At 35.9% G+C, this 17,207-nt stretch overlaps 1 protein-coding gene across 1 annotated transcript; it reads right to left on the bottom strand.

The window, feature by feature from the left end:
* Positions 1-212: 212 nt before the first annotated feature.
* LOC145055040 (Glutaredoxin family protein) lies at positions 213-1,789 on the bottom strand. The gene has a single exon (XM_079003322.1). It carries the CDS (start codon positions 1,571-1,573, stop codon positions 386-388), a length of 1,188 nt encoding a protein of 395 aa, XP_078859448.1. The 5' UTR covers positions 1,574-1,789; the 3' UTR covers positions 213-385.
* Between the last annotated feature and the right edge of the window lie 15,418 nt (positions 1,790-17,207).

Genomic DNA, 17,207 nt, shown 5'->3' with positions numbered 1-17,207 from the left:
AAAACCCCTTAGTGGTTTTTTCAAACATATGCCCTACATGAACATGTATTGGTGCCCCATGTCAAAACTCATTTGCTTAAAGTGGAACATTCTATTAATTGCCAAAAGCTTTTCGGCGACATAAAAAAAAGCCATTTTAGAGTTTAGAAATCCATAGATTGTTGTATGCTAAATGCCTAAATGACATAAACAAAATGGTCTTAAAACAACAATGGGAATAAATAGATATTAATCTTCTTATTACCTGAAGATGAACAAGTTTCAAAGAGCTTAAATACCAATTACACCACCAATGATTTCATCATCGTCATCCAGAATGACTACTAACGATTACTATAAGAAACTTAGTATGTACGTGTGATTGTGATTGTGATTCATCAATTAATCAAGAACAACAAATTGCACACCTGATCAATCCATTTTCGTTGCAATTAGGGCACCTAATCGATCTCCCTTCTTCTTCCTCAAAAACCTTCCTGCTACCATTGCAATTTGGGCATGGCAGAAATCTTGCATCCCCACAATGATCGCAAACAAACCCAGGATCAATAATAGGAAAACCCTTCATAAACTTAAACATACTTCCTTCCTCGTGAAGCCGTTTGATCTCATCCGCACCACCGATATGTTTACCCCTGATGAACAGTTGTGGCAGAGTGAATCCTTTACCTTCAAAAACACCTTGTAGTTCCTCTTTGTAAGCGGAATCCATTGAAATGTCCCTTTCATCGATGAAGACTCGAAACCCTTTTAAAATCATTCGAATCTCACAGCAATCTTCGTAAGTTTTTCGGATTCCTCTCAAACTTGTGTAGTACAATACAATTCTATCTTCACAACCAGATAGAACACAACCCCCTTTTGTATCTGTGATTTCTGTAACGGAATGACTTGCTAATTTCGATTCTTTGCAACCAAGAACTCTAGAAGACAATGCTTTGTTGTAACTAGAAACCAAATTGGAATCCATTTTCGATAGCAGTGATTCTTCAGATAAATGCTTCCACAAAGGCTTAGGCTCCGAATGCTCCACCAATTCGTACGGACCACCTAACCCGAAAGAAACATAGGTTTTTTCCTTCGATACGTTACTTAATTTTCCAAAGTAAGAATTGGGTTGCTTCGGATTATCGTTAATCATATCAAATTCATCATCTAAACCTTCCATGAGCTCCCAGGTGTTAATCACGGAGTCTGGAGACGAAGCCGGGTGTTCTTCTAGGGTTCTATTATTGTCGGTGGTGGTGGTGGTGGTGTTGTTGTCGATGAGGATGAGGGAGCCGTATGTGGTGGAAGTGAGGGAGACGAAGTGATTTGAATCGCCTTTTCGGAGGGGAGGATGATGGATTAGAGGAGTGGGTAGAGACATGGTTCGCGAAACAGGGGTTTGTGTTGAAGATGAGTTGTAATAGTGATCTGAGAATGGGGAATAGAAATGGTGAGGGGAAGGTGAAGAGGTGGAGGAATTTGACGGTGGGTGTTGGTGATCGGCGAATGCGGAGGCGGCGGTGGTGGTGATGGTGGTGGTGGTGAAGTGAAATGGTGGAGAAGAACGAGAAGCAGAGCAACCCATTTAAATCAAAGAAATTCAAACTGATTGGGATTGTGTTGTGTATATATTAAATTCGGATATGTCGGAAGGAAACGAGAGATGAGCAGGTGAGAATGGAGCTTACAGAGGATTGAAGCTATGGTGGATTGGGGGACGAAGATGATGAAAAGAGAGAGAATAGATGAGTAATGAGAATTTAATGGAGGGTTGTTAGTTAGAAGAAGCCATTGACTTAGCTTGCATTTTGGGCTAATATAAAACAGATAATAATTATTTAACATAAATCAATACTTTGCAACAATATTTAAATAATGCACAATAAATATCGCATTGTTTTAAAAATAAGATAAATTAAATAATGCACAATAAATATCACATTGTTTTAAAAATAAAATAAATTAATATAAAGTTATAAACTGTCAAAAAGTACCAAAACAAAAATAACAAGTTATATAATAAGGTGTTTCTATATGTATTCAATCTCTTTCATATATATTAACTCGCGGTTTTTTTTAAAAAAAAAAAGAAAAAAAAAAACATAAATTTACCAACATAAAATATCTATTTCACTTCAAATAAAAACAACTAAAATTATGAAGACGTTAAAATGTAATAATGTTACCTCTGTAGCTTACACACTTATGAGCCCACACCAATCAACTCCTAGTTTTTCTTTTTGTTTTTTAAAACGATTAGCTTATATATTTTTAATTTATTCCAAGATATACATTTTTGTCATAATAAATTAAAAGAAAGAAATACAAAAATCAAATATTTTTTATTTTTTCTTTATGTTCATCCTCTTATTTACTTCAAATTATGACGGTTGTCATATTTAATTTAATTAATAAATATTTAAAACATTTGTGGCAATCTAAAATAAATAGGAGTATGGATATGAAGAAAATACAGGAAGTCATTCAATATTCATATTTTTCTCCTTACCGATTTTAGATTGTGACAAATGTCTTAAATATTTATTAATTTAATTAAATATGACACTTGTTATAGTTTTAAATGGATAAGAGAATGAGTAGGGAAGAAAAAATATGAGGATATTTGATTTCTCTAAAACAAAAGACTTCTGGCCGAAATTCTCTTCCTCCCTCTCCATATTCCTTAGTTGCTAGCATTGGATGTGAACCATCAGAGGCACGACGCTTGTGGTGCTAGCTACCAAAGTTTTGAAGAAGGATTCAAGATTGTTTACAATAACAATCTAAATGTCAGTTTTCTTATCTTATGAATTAGTTTATTCATAGGAAAATTTTGTATGCTAGTGATTCATAGTATGTTGCTATATGTGAAAGATATAGATCAAACTAGGTTGCATGTGTCATAATTCATTGAATTGTTTTGATTGTTTTTTAGCTTATGTTATTGTACTTGTAACCTAGATTCCTCATCGGTTGTATCAGAGCCTAGGGCTTTCTTTCATGTATTTTCACATTGGTGAATAAGAAAATAAACCTTGATTTTTGTTTAGTCGCAGGTCATGACATGAGCTATGAGGCTCACGACATGATCTCAGTCAGATCCGAAAAATCTGATGTAAATCTGCCTAATTTGATTTCTTGGATAATTATCTATTATATTTACTTGCCAAATCCGATTTTACTGAATATATCATGATAATTTGAATACCTAGAAGTTAGGAGATTTATATGTGACTTTATTGATTATTTGGTATTTAATATGCTTGATTTTTTAAGTGTTTAAATAATTAATTTGAATATTAACTGGACTTAATAATTAATGTCAAATATTATAGATTTTGTTTTAAATTTAAATTAAAGGTTTAATTTTTGAAATTTAAAATGTAAACTAGTATTTTTGAAAAGTTTTAAAAATACATTGTTGTAATATATGTATCGTTAAAAGTATAATATTACTATATGTATAAGACAAGTCAGTTAAACCATTAGTACGCCTCATTCACAAAGCCAATCTATAAGGGGGTATAAGGAAATTGCCTATAAAATGGCGGTTGAATGGGTGTTCACTCTCACCCACCGCTTCCTTGATTGGTGGAGGATCGTTAGTCGTACGGGTTTGATAGGACAATTAATTCTCATTAATAAGTATAATGAATTATAAAGTAACTAAACATTTTTTTAATTCTCAATCTTAGTTACTTTAGGAAAATGTGAATTTGTATCCGAACCCATGAAATTGCACATTGCACTTTATTAGTCGTTAGTGGAGCGTGTGTGGTTAATCGACATACTAATAAGGACTAATAAAAAGTGGCAACGGGTGTCTCGTAAATTATCATTGATTAATGGAGTGTGTGTGGTTAACCAGCATATTAAAATGAGATAATAAACGACATTGAGAGTACCAAGCTAATTTGCATGGTTATTCACATCTTATTTGTGATCCTCGGTATCCCGGTCACAAATGGAAGAACATAATCGAGATTAAACATGTCATTGAAGAGTATTGATGCATCTTAAATGATCTAGGAATTTCACTAAAAACCTAATTTGTTCAAATTTCGTTTTTTTATGGTAGAATTGGTAAATCGTCATTTACCTACCTTTATATTATAATAATTAGATTACGACGTCCCTTTTCTAAGTTGTGAATTATTTAGTTGGATCCTAGCCTTGATATTTCATTTTAGGTATTATATTGAGGATTATTCTTATCTAACTAAAATTATCTTTCTTCTATAGATGTATACTCCAACTGATGCTTCTGGTTTCTCCTCCCCCAACAACAACAACAACTTCTCCTTGTTGAACATTTGTTCGAAGGTGCAATTTGATGGCACCAACTATAACGATTAGATGCGCAACATCAAAATGGCACTTCGTTTTGAGGACAAGGAATATGTCCTCGAAAGACCATTGGATGAGATCGACAAATAGAAGGTCACTCTTGAAGAAATGGTTGCCTATAAGTAACACTATAATGATGCTACAAAAGTTGTGTGCATCATGGTGGTCACAATGACTACATAATTGTAAAGGCACTATGAGGATTACTGGCCGTACGATATGAACAAGAACCTTATGGAGAATACTATAAGCGAGCTCGTCAGGAAAAGTATGAGGTGGTAAAGTCCCTCATTGCTAGCAATATGAAAGAGGGCGAGTCTTTTAGTAGCCATGTTTAGAGAATGTAACGATACGTGGACAGGCTAATCAAACTCAACGTGAATTTTGATGAAGAGTTGGAAATCGACATAGTTTTGAACAACAATGAAACTACTTTGTCTCAATTGCAGAACCTCCTGAGAACAGTTGATGCAAGAATGAAGGGAAAAGGTATTGCCTCCACTTCTACTGGTGCTCTTGTTTTGGCCATTGGCCTAGGGAAAGGGAAGAAGAGGAAAGGTCCTCGCAAGCAAAACTAGAAGGGAAAGTCCCAAGCTGGGTCGTCGAGTACAGGGACCCAAAGGAAAATCCAGTTTTGATGCTCCCCCCGTCTGTGACACAAAAGAGGCCACTTGCTTCTATTGCAATGACATGGGGTATTGGAAACAAAGCTACCTGAAATACTTGCAGGATATCAAGGATGGTAAGGTGAAGCCAACCTCAATAGGTATTTACACTATCTTATCTAATAACTAATCATATTCTCATTCGTGGGTCCTTAATACAGGATGTGGATTTCATATTTGTTCTAATTTGCAGGGGCTAAAAAGAAGTGAGGATGTGGAGCATGGAAGGATGAACTTAATCATGGGGAATAGACGATCTTCACTTATCACCAAGATTGGAGTTAATGGCTTAGTGCTTAGTAGTGGCTTAGGATTAGATTTAATAAATTGTTGCTACTCGTCAGAGATTGCACGAAACATCATTTAATTTCATGCTTTATTTAAACAAGGTTTTAGATATTCTTTTAATAATGAGAGTGGATCCATTTATGCCTGTAAAATGGTGTTTTTTATTTTGAAGCTTTACCTTATGATGGTGTGTATGAAACTGTGATGTTTGTAGACAATTTATGCAATAGTGTTTTACAATTTGATACATCTAATGGTATAGACAAAGTGTGCTTGTGGCATTATCGTCTTGGAGATGTTAACAAGAAATGTGTCTCCCAATTCCAAAAGGATGGAGTGTTGGAATCATTTGACTTAAGGTCAGATGATGCATGCGAGTCTTGTTTATTGGGAAAGATGACATAATCACCTTTCACAGGTTCTTGTGAGAGAGCTGAAGGATTGTTGGATCTCATACACACAAATGTGTATGGGCCCTTCAAATCCACCATAAGGGATGCAAATCGATTTTATAAGACTTTTACTGATGATTATAGCAAATATGGCTATATCTATTTAATCAATCATAAGTCATAAACTTTTGAAAAGTTCAACGTGTTAAACAAGAAATGGAGAATCAATTGGGTAGGAAGATAAAGATGCTTAGATCCGATAGAGGCGGTGAGTATCTTGGTATCGAGTTCGATAACTACCTCAAGGAATGTGGAATAGTTTCACAATTGACACCTCCTAGGACACCACAACTTAATGGAGTGGATGGGAGACATAATCGAACCTTATTGGACATGGTTCCTTCCATGATGAGTCGATCTTCACTTCCAAACTCATTATGGGGGTATGCCTTAGAGATTGATGCCCACATTCTTAATCTTGTCCCAACTAAGAAGGTTGCCAAAACACATCATGAAATATGGACAGGGAAGGTTCCCTCATTAGCACATATCAAGGTTTGGATTTGTGAAGCTTTCGTTAGACGAGAGACTCACGACAAACTTGAACCTCGAAGTGAGTGATGTATTTTCATCGGCTACCCGCAAAAGTCCTTTGGATATTTGTTCTACAGACCTAGTGAGAACGTGGTCTTTGTAGCATGAAGGGGAATCTTTCATGAGAGAGAGCTCATATGCAAACAGGAGAGTGGAAGTACAATTGATCTTGAAGAAATTCAGGAATCAAACGATGAAGGAACCTCTGAAGATGCTAGGGCTTAACCTAAGGAAGAAATTCCATTTGAACCGATTGACGAGTCATTACCTCTTAGGCGTTCCAGAAGAGTTAAAATTCTACCTGAGTTCTATGGTTTCCTTATTACTACAGATGTAGATACATTTATCAGTGATAGCACACTGGTAAATTTAGATGAACCTTCTAACTATAAGGAAGCAATGGCTGGCCTTGAGGCTGCCAAATGACAATAGGTAATCGACAGCGAGATCAAGTCTATGTATGACAACAAAGTTTGGAATTGGGTTGATAATGTACCAGGTCGTAAGACAGTTGGGTGCAAATGGATCTTCGAGAAAAAGACAGACATGGATGGAAAGGTACACACTTTCAAGGCTTGACTGGTTGCAAAGGGCTTTACTCAAACCCCAGGGATCGACTATGATGAGACCTTCTCATCAGTAGCTAAGATTAAATATATTAGGATAATGCTCTCCATAGTTGCGTTTCATGACTATGAAATTTAGTAGATGGATGTCAAAACCGCTTTCCTCAATGGGAAGTTGGATAAGGATGTTTACATGAGTCAGCCAGAGGGTTTTATGGATGCAAAGTATCCGAATAAAGTGTGTAAGCTTGAGAAATCAATATATGGATTGAAACAAGATTCTCGCAGTGGAATCTTTGCTTTGACGAGAAGGTCAAAGAATTTGGTTTCTCTAATAGTGAAGATAAATCTTGTGTATATTTCAAAGCTAGTGGGAGTATAGTAACTTTCTTGATATTGTATGTTGATGAAATGCTTCTTATAGGAAACGACATTCCAACTGTGCAAGAGGTTAAGTCTTGGCTTGGAAAGTGTTTTGCTATGAACGATCTGGGAGAGGCTGCCTATATTCTGGGGATAAGGATTTTGAGAGACGTGAGTAAAAGACTAATTGGACTTAGTCAAAGTACATATTTGGAAAAGGTGCTAAAGCGTTTTAGTATAAAGAATCCCAAGAAAGGAGAACTACCTATACAGAGTAATACCAAACTGAGTAAGTCATAGAGTCCGAGTACTGATGCAGAGATAGAATAAATGAGTAGAGTTCTATATGCTTCTGCAGTTGGATCTATTATGTATGCTATGACATGTACTCACCCTAATGTGGCTTTTGCTTTGAGCATTGATAGTCGTTATCAGGGAAATCCCAGGTAAAGCTCACTGGATAACCGTTAAGAATATTCTCAAGTGTCTGCAAAGGACTAAGGATTGGGTCCTTGTGCATGGTGGCAATGATACGTTAAGACTTGAGAGTAACTGTGTATAGTGACACCAAATTTCAAACAGACAGAGACAACTTCCGTTCTCAATCTGGCTGGGTTTTTACCCTAAACGGAGGAGCGGTAACCTGGAAGAGTTCCAAACAGGAGACGGTGGCTGATTCTACTAATGAATCGGAGTACATAGCGGCGAGCGAAGCATCAAAGGAGGCTATTTGGTTGAAGAACTTCATCGGAGACCTTGGAGTTGTTCCAGCCATCAAGGAGCCAATAGAAATTTTCTGTGATAATGAAGGGGCGGTCGCCTTAACAAGGAACCAAGAGATCATTGCAGATCAAGACATGTCGACAGAAAATACCATTTCATCAGACATAGAGTATAAGAAGGTCATCTCATCGTGAAGAGGGTATCATTAGAATAGAATCATGTAGATCCCCTCATAAAGGGTCTGAGTAAGGTCAAGCACGTTCAGCACGCTAGGAGCATCGGTCTGAAAGATGATATTAGTTTTAGTAGTTAGATAGTTATTTTAAAACTTGTAACAAAATAAATGTAATTGACTTTTGGTGATTAAATAATGGAGATTTATTTATGAGTTGGATTACTACCTTTTGTCTATTGTTTATTTTGTGTTTCATTTTGCATGTTTTACTTCCCGAATAATTGGATTATTCAAACATTCAAAGTCGATCATACTTTTGGAAGTAAGTAGTGAATCAAGACTGTCATGAATTGAATAGTAGATTGTCTGAAGAGTTTTAGACATGGCAATGATATTGCTGCAATATTCATAAGTACTTTGAAATGGAGATTTAAGTATTGGATTAACCCACGCTAAGAGAATTACTTCAAGAAATTTATCACGAGTAATTATGAGACGATAATATCTTATAATCTTTAAACATAGATATATGAGTTGTAGTTTACAATTTGGTTGTGCAATGATGATATGAAAACACATCGGTAACTTGATGTTATAAAACGTATTGTTGTGCATGATTTGATGAGTAAATGGTGCAAGCATGTAATTCAAAGTTTATTTGTTCCTTTTGCCTTAATGGGAAAAGTGATATCTTTAGGCCCCTCGGTGATTTGGTGTTGACTTATAGTGTTAGGCCTTACCATGACTTGATTAAATTGTTCGACTTGAAGTTCTAAGTCATTACAAATCAGAAATCGAGAAACAAAATATTGGACAATGAGATTGATTATGTTCCATATCTCATATCCGAATGATATCTTGCAGAACGGAGGATTATATTATCACTTATCATAGGACACATAATTGATCAGGTCAGAGTTCGACAACGACTTTTGGTAGCTACAATTTGCTGATCAATTTGGAAGATTATACTGGTAGTTATAGTTACTAGACATATCCAAGTGGGAGACTGTTGGATTAGGTGTCTAATCCTATAACTATAATTGGTATAAACTTGAATTGATAGTAGCACAACCCTTTTGGGTTGCCCTCAAAGCTAGCAATTGGACATGATTATTTTAGAAAGAGAGAGAGAGAGAGAGAGAGAGAGAGAGAGATAGAATGATTTATTATTTGATTAATAAATTGAAATATATAATTTGTTAATATATTATGAGAATAATATATTAATTATAAATTATGATAATTGATTAATAATTAATCATAAATTAATTAAAATTAATTTTGGGGTTAATTAGATTAATCTATAGTGTAGAGGGTGTTTGGTAATTTATTGATAGTTGAGGGAAAATCCGTAGGACCTCCTTGTAAAGAGGTTGGACGAAATCTTCTATGAAGGGCCTAGAAGTTTCGTACAAAGGCTCTTGTATGGAGGCTTGTGGGCTGCTTGGTCACAAAGCAAAGGGATTAGGGTTTCCACCCTTAAACCCTAGCTTTGGATCTAAGCTACCTCACCTATATAAATAACATTGGCCTTCACAATTTCGGTACTCATAAGTCTAAGAAACTTCAGGCCGAAATTCTCCTCCTCCCTATCCATATTCCTTAGTTGCTAGCCTTCCGTGTGAACCATCAGAGACACGACGCTTGTGATGCTATCTACCAAAGTTTTGAAGAAGAAGGATTCAAGATTGTTTACAATAACAATCTAAAGGTTAATTTTCTTATCTTATGAATTAGTTTATTCATAGGAAAATTTTGCATGCTAGTGATTCATAGTATGTTGCTATATGTGAAATACATAGATCAAACTAGGTTGCATGTGCCCTAATTAATTGAATTGTTTTGATTGTTTTTCCGCTTATGGCATTGTATTTGTAACCTAGATTCCCCATCATGTTCCACATTTTGATAAGATATACCTATCATATTCATATATTTGTTTATAACCATGCCTATTTATTACATCACCAGAAACAAACTTCTTCCTAATCTTAAGAATGTAACATCCATAAAAATTCATAAAATTTAAACTTTTCAAAACAACCCTTTTTCTAAAGAAGTGTTTACAAAAACCATTGTTTCCAAAACATTATTTAAAAGTCAGAATCGTTTTCAACATAGTTTTCAAAACATTCACATTATCAGAGTTTCCTAGAGATCATAAGTCCAAAACGCGAGGATGTGTATAGTCACGCCTTCACCCTGACAAGATCCGCTGAAGTACCTGAAACCATAAACCAAAATTGTAAGCACGAAGCTTAGTGAGTTCCCCCAAAGTATCAACACCCAAATAGATAACGTATACAAATAACAACATGTATTCGGTCCACATCTAAAAGACTGGATTACCCCTTATGCCCAGAGTAAGAGTTTGGCTTGCCTATCAGGCCCACAACTCATATATGGCTTGCTCTCGAGCCCGCAACATAAGTACGGCTTGCCCTTAGGCTTGCAGCTTATGTCTGGCTTGCTCCCTCAGTCCTTGGACTGAAATACCAATGAGTAGCCCTCAGTACGAGTCTGGCATACCACCCAGTCCTCAGCTTGTATCTGGAATGCCACTAAGCCCTCAGTACGAGTCTGGTTTGCCCTACCCGGCCCTCAGCTCATATCTAGAATGCTAATGAGTCCTCAGTATAAGTCTGGCATTCTCTCCCTGGCCCTCATCTCGTATCTGGCATACTCCAGTGTTTGTTGGCTACAGCACAAAGCAGTACAACCTCAACCCAACCCACACAATATACCGACATATAACAGGTAATTTCATATACAGATACATAGATAGTATCACAAGTAGTCCTACAGATCTACCGGACTAACATATCAAGACCAACATAACCAGACTAGCATGCATACCTATTCCATACTCGACATATCAACAATATCAGGTTATCAAACCAAAGGGTCGACCTTGGTGCATTCAACCCGAAAGTACAGTGAAGAAAACTCACCTCGTATGCAGAAGCTCACTGAAAGAAATCCCATTCTGCTGCCCTGCCAGCTTCCCGAACTATCAATACCAATAACACACCCAATTTGAAATTGGGTTCCAAGCTATAATCCAAAATCCTTACTTGGGATAAAATGACCATTTTACCCCTGACCCAACATGAACCAAACTGAGGCCCAAATCCAAAAGATCCACAAAGGCCCATTAATGGAAATTGGGCCCAATCCCATATGGGTCTTATCCTAAGCCCATAATTTTCTTAATTACAATTTTGATTACCTCAAGTACCCCTTAGAATAACTTGGTCAAAGACAGGGTCAATAGTCAAGGTCAACGACCTGAGTTGACCCAACTTGCCGGGTTGTCCATCAACTCGCCCAGTTCCTCTATCAATCTGCAAAGTCAGAGAAAAACCGAGCTAACTCATCGAGTTTATCCATAAACTCGCCGAGTTCGCCAGAAACCCACATCTCAATACATTAAGCACTTAATCCATAAGAACATGGCCCCAAAACATAGATTTGACTTCCTTGAGCTGGAAAACCACGTAAAGTTGCCAACTTTATATTCATGCATGTCTAAATGAAGCTATTAAGCTTAAAATAGACTTAATAATTGACTTCATGCATGCATGACACCAAAATCCTCATAAAGTTTGCACCTTTAAGCTCAAGAGTACCAAAACCAACTCAGATCTGAAAGAACAAACCCCTTGAATGACTTCACTCCATCATCATCCCCAAAAAGAGGCCAAAACACAACAAAACCCAAAATGAGGAGATATAATCATCTACAAATCAAGGTATGAACTTGATACCTTAAAATGACTGCAAGAAATGGAGGGATTCTGGATCCAAGACTTCCTTCTCCAAGCTAGAAACTTCAAGAACTTCTAACTCCTTCACAAGGCATAAAATGGACACCAAACTTCCTTCCAAGGCTCAAAAACTTGACAATAGTGGCTACAACTCGTTTTAGGGTTTTGATAACAATGGAGGCTGATAAGGAGGCCAGAAAAAGGACTTAAGGCCTTTAAATAGGGTGCGAGACCCTAAATATTAGGGTTTCCTTCCCAGCTGCCAACTCACCGAGTTGAGGCATCTCAACTCATAGTGTTGGTTCATTAAATCCTCATGATTCTTCCATCTTGAAAACGTCGAGTTGATCCCTCCAACTCGCCGAGTTCACCTTGAACTAGATTCATTCTCAACAATTTCTCTTCAAGATTTCAGGTGTCACAAAGAACATGAATAACATTCTTAAGAATAATACTCTTTCTAGAATTAAAGCACAAAGACACACAACCATGGCCAACAATAGGTGATCTATTATGATATCTGATGTACAACATTGATCCATCATCTACTACTTCATAATCCTTAAACCAAGAGCGATCTTTACACACATGACTCGTCGCCCCTCGAGTCTATCCTTCATGCATGATCATCATCATCCACAACATAAAATAATTCTGGAATAAGTGTTACATGATATATATACCAATAATAGTATTTTCAAAAATAAAATTCCGACCTTGTGGTTTTGGACCTTGATCATTAGATCCTTGTACAGAAGTACTTGCTCCATTCTTGTTCTTCTTCAGACGACAATCTTGTTTCATGTGACCAGGTTTGTTGCAATTCCAACACAAAAGTTTTGCTATCCTGTTTGAACCTTTGTGATGGTCTTCTTTCATCTTCCTTTTTCCTTTGTTATTTTTTTTTGATGTTTTTCATCTTCCACCATGTTCACAAAAGATCCATGAACTTCTTTTTCCTTTCATTTGCCACTTTGTTGAGCCCGAAGACCCTCTTCAATTCTCAAGTGACTACCAAGTTGTACTAGAGACAACTCTTCCTTTTGGTGTTTCAAAGTGTGCTTAGAGTCTTTCCAGGATGGGGGCAATTTGTGAATAACACTTAAGACGGAAATAGATTCATCCATTTGCATCTTATGTTATTCAAATTGTCCCAAAATCCTCATATTCCATGACATTTCTTGAATCCACCATATTGTAATTATTGAAATTACTCACAAGGAACTTCTTACTAGAAGCGTCCTTTGTTGTGTATTTATGTCACACCCCAAAACCGAGAACGGCAGAAACGTTCTGGGGTGGAGGACGTCATGTGAAGTATCATAACAATGTAAAGTAGTAAACAAGCAACAACATCATCCATTGCATTAAATAGTAAAGTTTTAATACATGTGTGTTCTTTCATTGTAATAAGACACCAAAATATGTAATCAAAATAAAAGACGAGTCTTGTTTGTGCTCCGTCTTCTCAAAACCTGGCCATCGTAACTGTCTACTGGTGACCTGAGAATACAAGTTATTTTGAAAGCGAGTATCAACGTAAAGCTGGTGAATTCATAAGTATTTAAGTGTCATTGACTTGTTTTGGAAAGCTGTTATGAATGCTATGAAAATCTTTGAATGAAACAATTGATATAAGTATGAAAACCCTAGAAAATACCATATTTCCCACTAGTATAAAATGTAGTCTTCTACCAAGACCCGAATGTTTTGCTGTAACAAAGATGATTTTCCCCTTTATGAATACTATTAATAATATATAGTCTACCTCCTCTTTTATGTGAATGTAACACAAAATAAAAGTAATAGGGAAAATATAACCATAAAGGTATTATCGTTTTGCATTAGGATAAACACGACATCACGACTGCCGAAATGTATAACCTTGAACATCCGTAGATTGTTCATTTTCCTCTGTAGCTGGCAGCAGGTTTAAGGAATGGTTAGTCCCGTAAAGGTACTCCTAATATAAGTATTAACCGTAGGCATCCGTAGATGTTCATTACCTCTGTTGCTAACAGGTGGGTTCCGGAATGGTTAGTCCCGTCAAGTTATCCTTTTGAACTAGGATAGGCAGAACAATTTACACATAATGTACTAGTAAATCATCCTAGTGAATCTAGGTACAAGTATCCATGTAAGTGTACACAAATATATATATATATATATATATATATATATATATATATATATATGTAAATGTATTCATGTAAGCGTATCGATGTTGATGTATTCATGTAACATGTAATGTATAGTATAGACTCATGAATGAACTGACTCTGGTGTAATTCCTTGTAATAGGAATAATGTTTTGTATCTCCTAACTATCCCTATAATAGTTAATTGGAAGGTAATTGATTGTCCAAGTAGGTATATACACCCTTGTTACACAAGAGTGTGGGAAACTGAATGAAGGATGAACACTATAACATCAACACATATATAAGAACACAAGTGTATAGATATAATTTTGTTCAAGAAGGTAAAAGTATGGTTTTGTAAGACATCTAAGAGTTTTGAACAATAATTAACAATGACTTGATATCATTTTAATTAACATTTCAAACGTAATACTTTTGCTACCAAGGTATTTTTAAGATAGAAAACCATTCCATGCATCACATTTTGAAGTAGGTGAAATCTGTTGGATGAAAACACAGTTATAAATACATATGAGAGATTTAATAACATGTTGTTTTCTACTTGTATTCCCCCCCCCCCCCCATTAAAGCATTTAAAATCATTTAAACATTGATTAAGGGGTATGAACTCACCTGTAGTGAGTGGTACGGATGAACTGAAGATGTAGGATTGCTAGGTGTCAAGTGAAGTCCTGAACACACTCTATGATCCTAGTTAACATATAATCACACATATATGTACCCAATCAGTTTTAAACTACTAATTGATCATGATAAGACTTCCTAGAACATGCTAAACACCTTACATAGGTGTTATTAGCCCTAAGGATGACATCTAAGTTGTTGTAGGTCAAGGCTAAAGTGTTTGGGGTCCAAGGGTAAACTCCTTTGGAGTTTACGGTTTTCATGACCATTACCCAAGGAGTTTACGACAGTAAACTCAAGGGTTTATGGTCGTAAACTCTACACTTTATGACCATAAGTTGTTTTGAGGTTTTACAAGTCCTTTGAAGCATTTCTACTTGGTGGTTAAGCCTTTGGAAGGGATTAGGGCATTACTACACTCCTTGGAGGAGTTTACGGCCCCAAGGACATTTCCTTTTGGGTTTAATACCGTAAACCCATATGGAAAGTGGTATTGTTTTGTTTTCAAGTCCTTAGCTCAACAAGGTAAAAGTCTAGGTTAGATTTTAAGCCTATGGAAGGAATATGGTCAATTTATACCCACATTGGGATGTTTACGGTTTTGGGAGATCCCCAAACCGTAAACACATAAAAATGATGGACTTTGGTGTTTTTCATGGCTTAAACTCATCAAGGAAGGATCTAGACAAGTCCCTTAGGCATTGTGAAGCATCTAGACAACCTAAAGCACCACTTTGCACCTTATTTGGTGTTTACGGTTTTGGGAGCCTCCCAAAACCGTGAACACCTTTTTCTTTGTGTTCTTGGGACATTTTCTTGATGTTAACATGTAATACAAGCTTAATAAGACTCAAGGATGGAAGTACTTACTATAAGGAAGCTTGAAATAAGCTAAAAGTCCAAGAACACTTAGTGTGTGTTCTTGGTGTTCTTGGCGTTTTTGGAAATCTAATCAAAACATAAAAATAGATGGATGAAAAGATGCACAATCACTAGATTAAGTGTTATACCAACTTGAAATGGCTAGAACACTTACAAGTTTGAAGATCTTGAATTATATCTTGGATGATACTTGAGAAGGTTTTTGGAGTTACTCTTTTAGGGTGTAAATGAAAAGTGATCTACTTTGGGAAGTAAACTCATGCTTAAGGCATGAGTTTACGGTTTTTGAGGGAGTTTACGGCCTAAACATAAAAGTTTGGCCGTGAACTTCTAAGCTACGTGGTATTCGCGGTTTAGAAATTTCAAGACCCGAGACGACCCATCCATTCACCCGTTCGTTTAAAGATTAATTATTAAAATAATCAAACGAACATTAATTTCCTAAAAATAAGTAAAAGTGAACTTGACTTATAATATGAAGTGATTGACTTTTAGGGTTTGACCGAATGAAAATTCCGGGTTGTCACAATTTAGATTCAAAAGCATCCCATAGATCTTTTGCAAATTCATGATTTTGATAGAGATCAAAGAGAGAGTCAAACATACCATTTTGAATGTACCCATGACATATGTAATCATCATTTTCCCATTTGCGTCTTCTTTTGGTATGTTTAAGGGTTTCATCCTTCATTGGTATTGGTGCATGATTGCTTAATACATCAATAACTTTCATGGTAGTGAGAAGGAAGTGCATCTTCTTTTTCCAACGACGAAAATCATTGCCCTCAAACTTTTCAAGTTTCCCGAATTTGGAACTCATGTTGCTAACAAATTCTGCCATTGATATTCTTCACAAAATCTTATATTATGAATGTTAGATTTTGGGGTCTTTAGAATATCAGTATTTACTTGGATAATTTCCAGGACCATGATTGCAATCACTTTCCAAAATCTATGATTTCGACTCTTATGTCTAAGGTATCACGAAATCTGATTTGTGATAATCCAAGAGAATCAATTTAGAAGTCAGACCACTTCCAAATTCGAAACACAAAATAATATTAGGTTCTAGAGTGTTTCCCTGATCCTCGCAAGGGCACTACCACTTGAGCCTGTCTGCTGATCGTTTAGCGGAACCACCGTCAGGGGCTCTGCCCTTTGGAACCCCATATCGAGTGGCTGCCCCGAACCCTCCGTATTTTAGAGTTCATATTTATCACTCTGAGTATACCCCCACACCTCCAGATTCGGTGAGTAAATAGAACTTAGCATATGTCAATATTAATAATAACTACACTAAAATATATTGATAACATTAAAATCACCAACATTATTAAATAATAAATTTAATTTGACAATGTTATTGACTAATGGTATAATTTACAAATATATCATAATAAAAAGATATGAGTCATCTTATAAATAACTAATAAGTATTTGAGTTGTTTTTTATGAACTCTAAAACTTAGAAAAATATACTTAAAATATATTTTTTATTTTAAATTTTGAATGAGTCGGAGTGGATTTAGAAAAATATACTTATAATATATTTTTTATTTTAAATTTTGAATGAGTCGGAGAGGATTTAAGGTTTATGTGTGGCAAAATTAATTGGTATGAAGCCATATCTTTTATTTTTGTAGAACGTAAACCAAAAATAGTTTGTCC

This window comes from Lactuca serriola, chromosome 5 (assembly GCF_051521515.1).
Source record: "Lactuca serriola cultivar US96UC23 chromosome 5, Lser_US96UC23_V15, whole genome shotgun sequence".
In the NCBI taxonomy this organism is placed as follows: Eukaryota; Viridiplantae; Streptophyta; class Magnoliopsida; order Asterales; family Asteraceae; genus Lactuca; species Lactuca serriola.
Note: the sequence above shows the minus strand (reverse complement) of the source record. Positions and strands in the feature narration are given on the sequence as shown.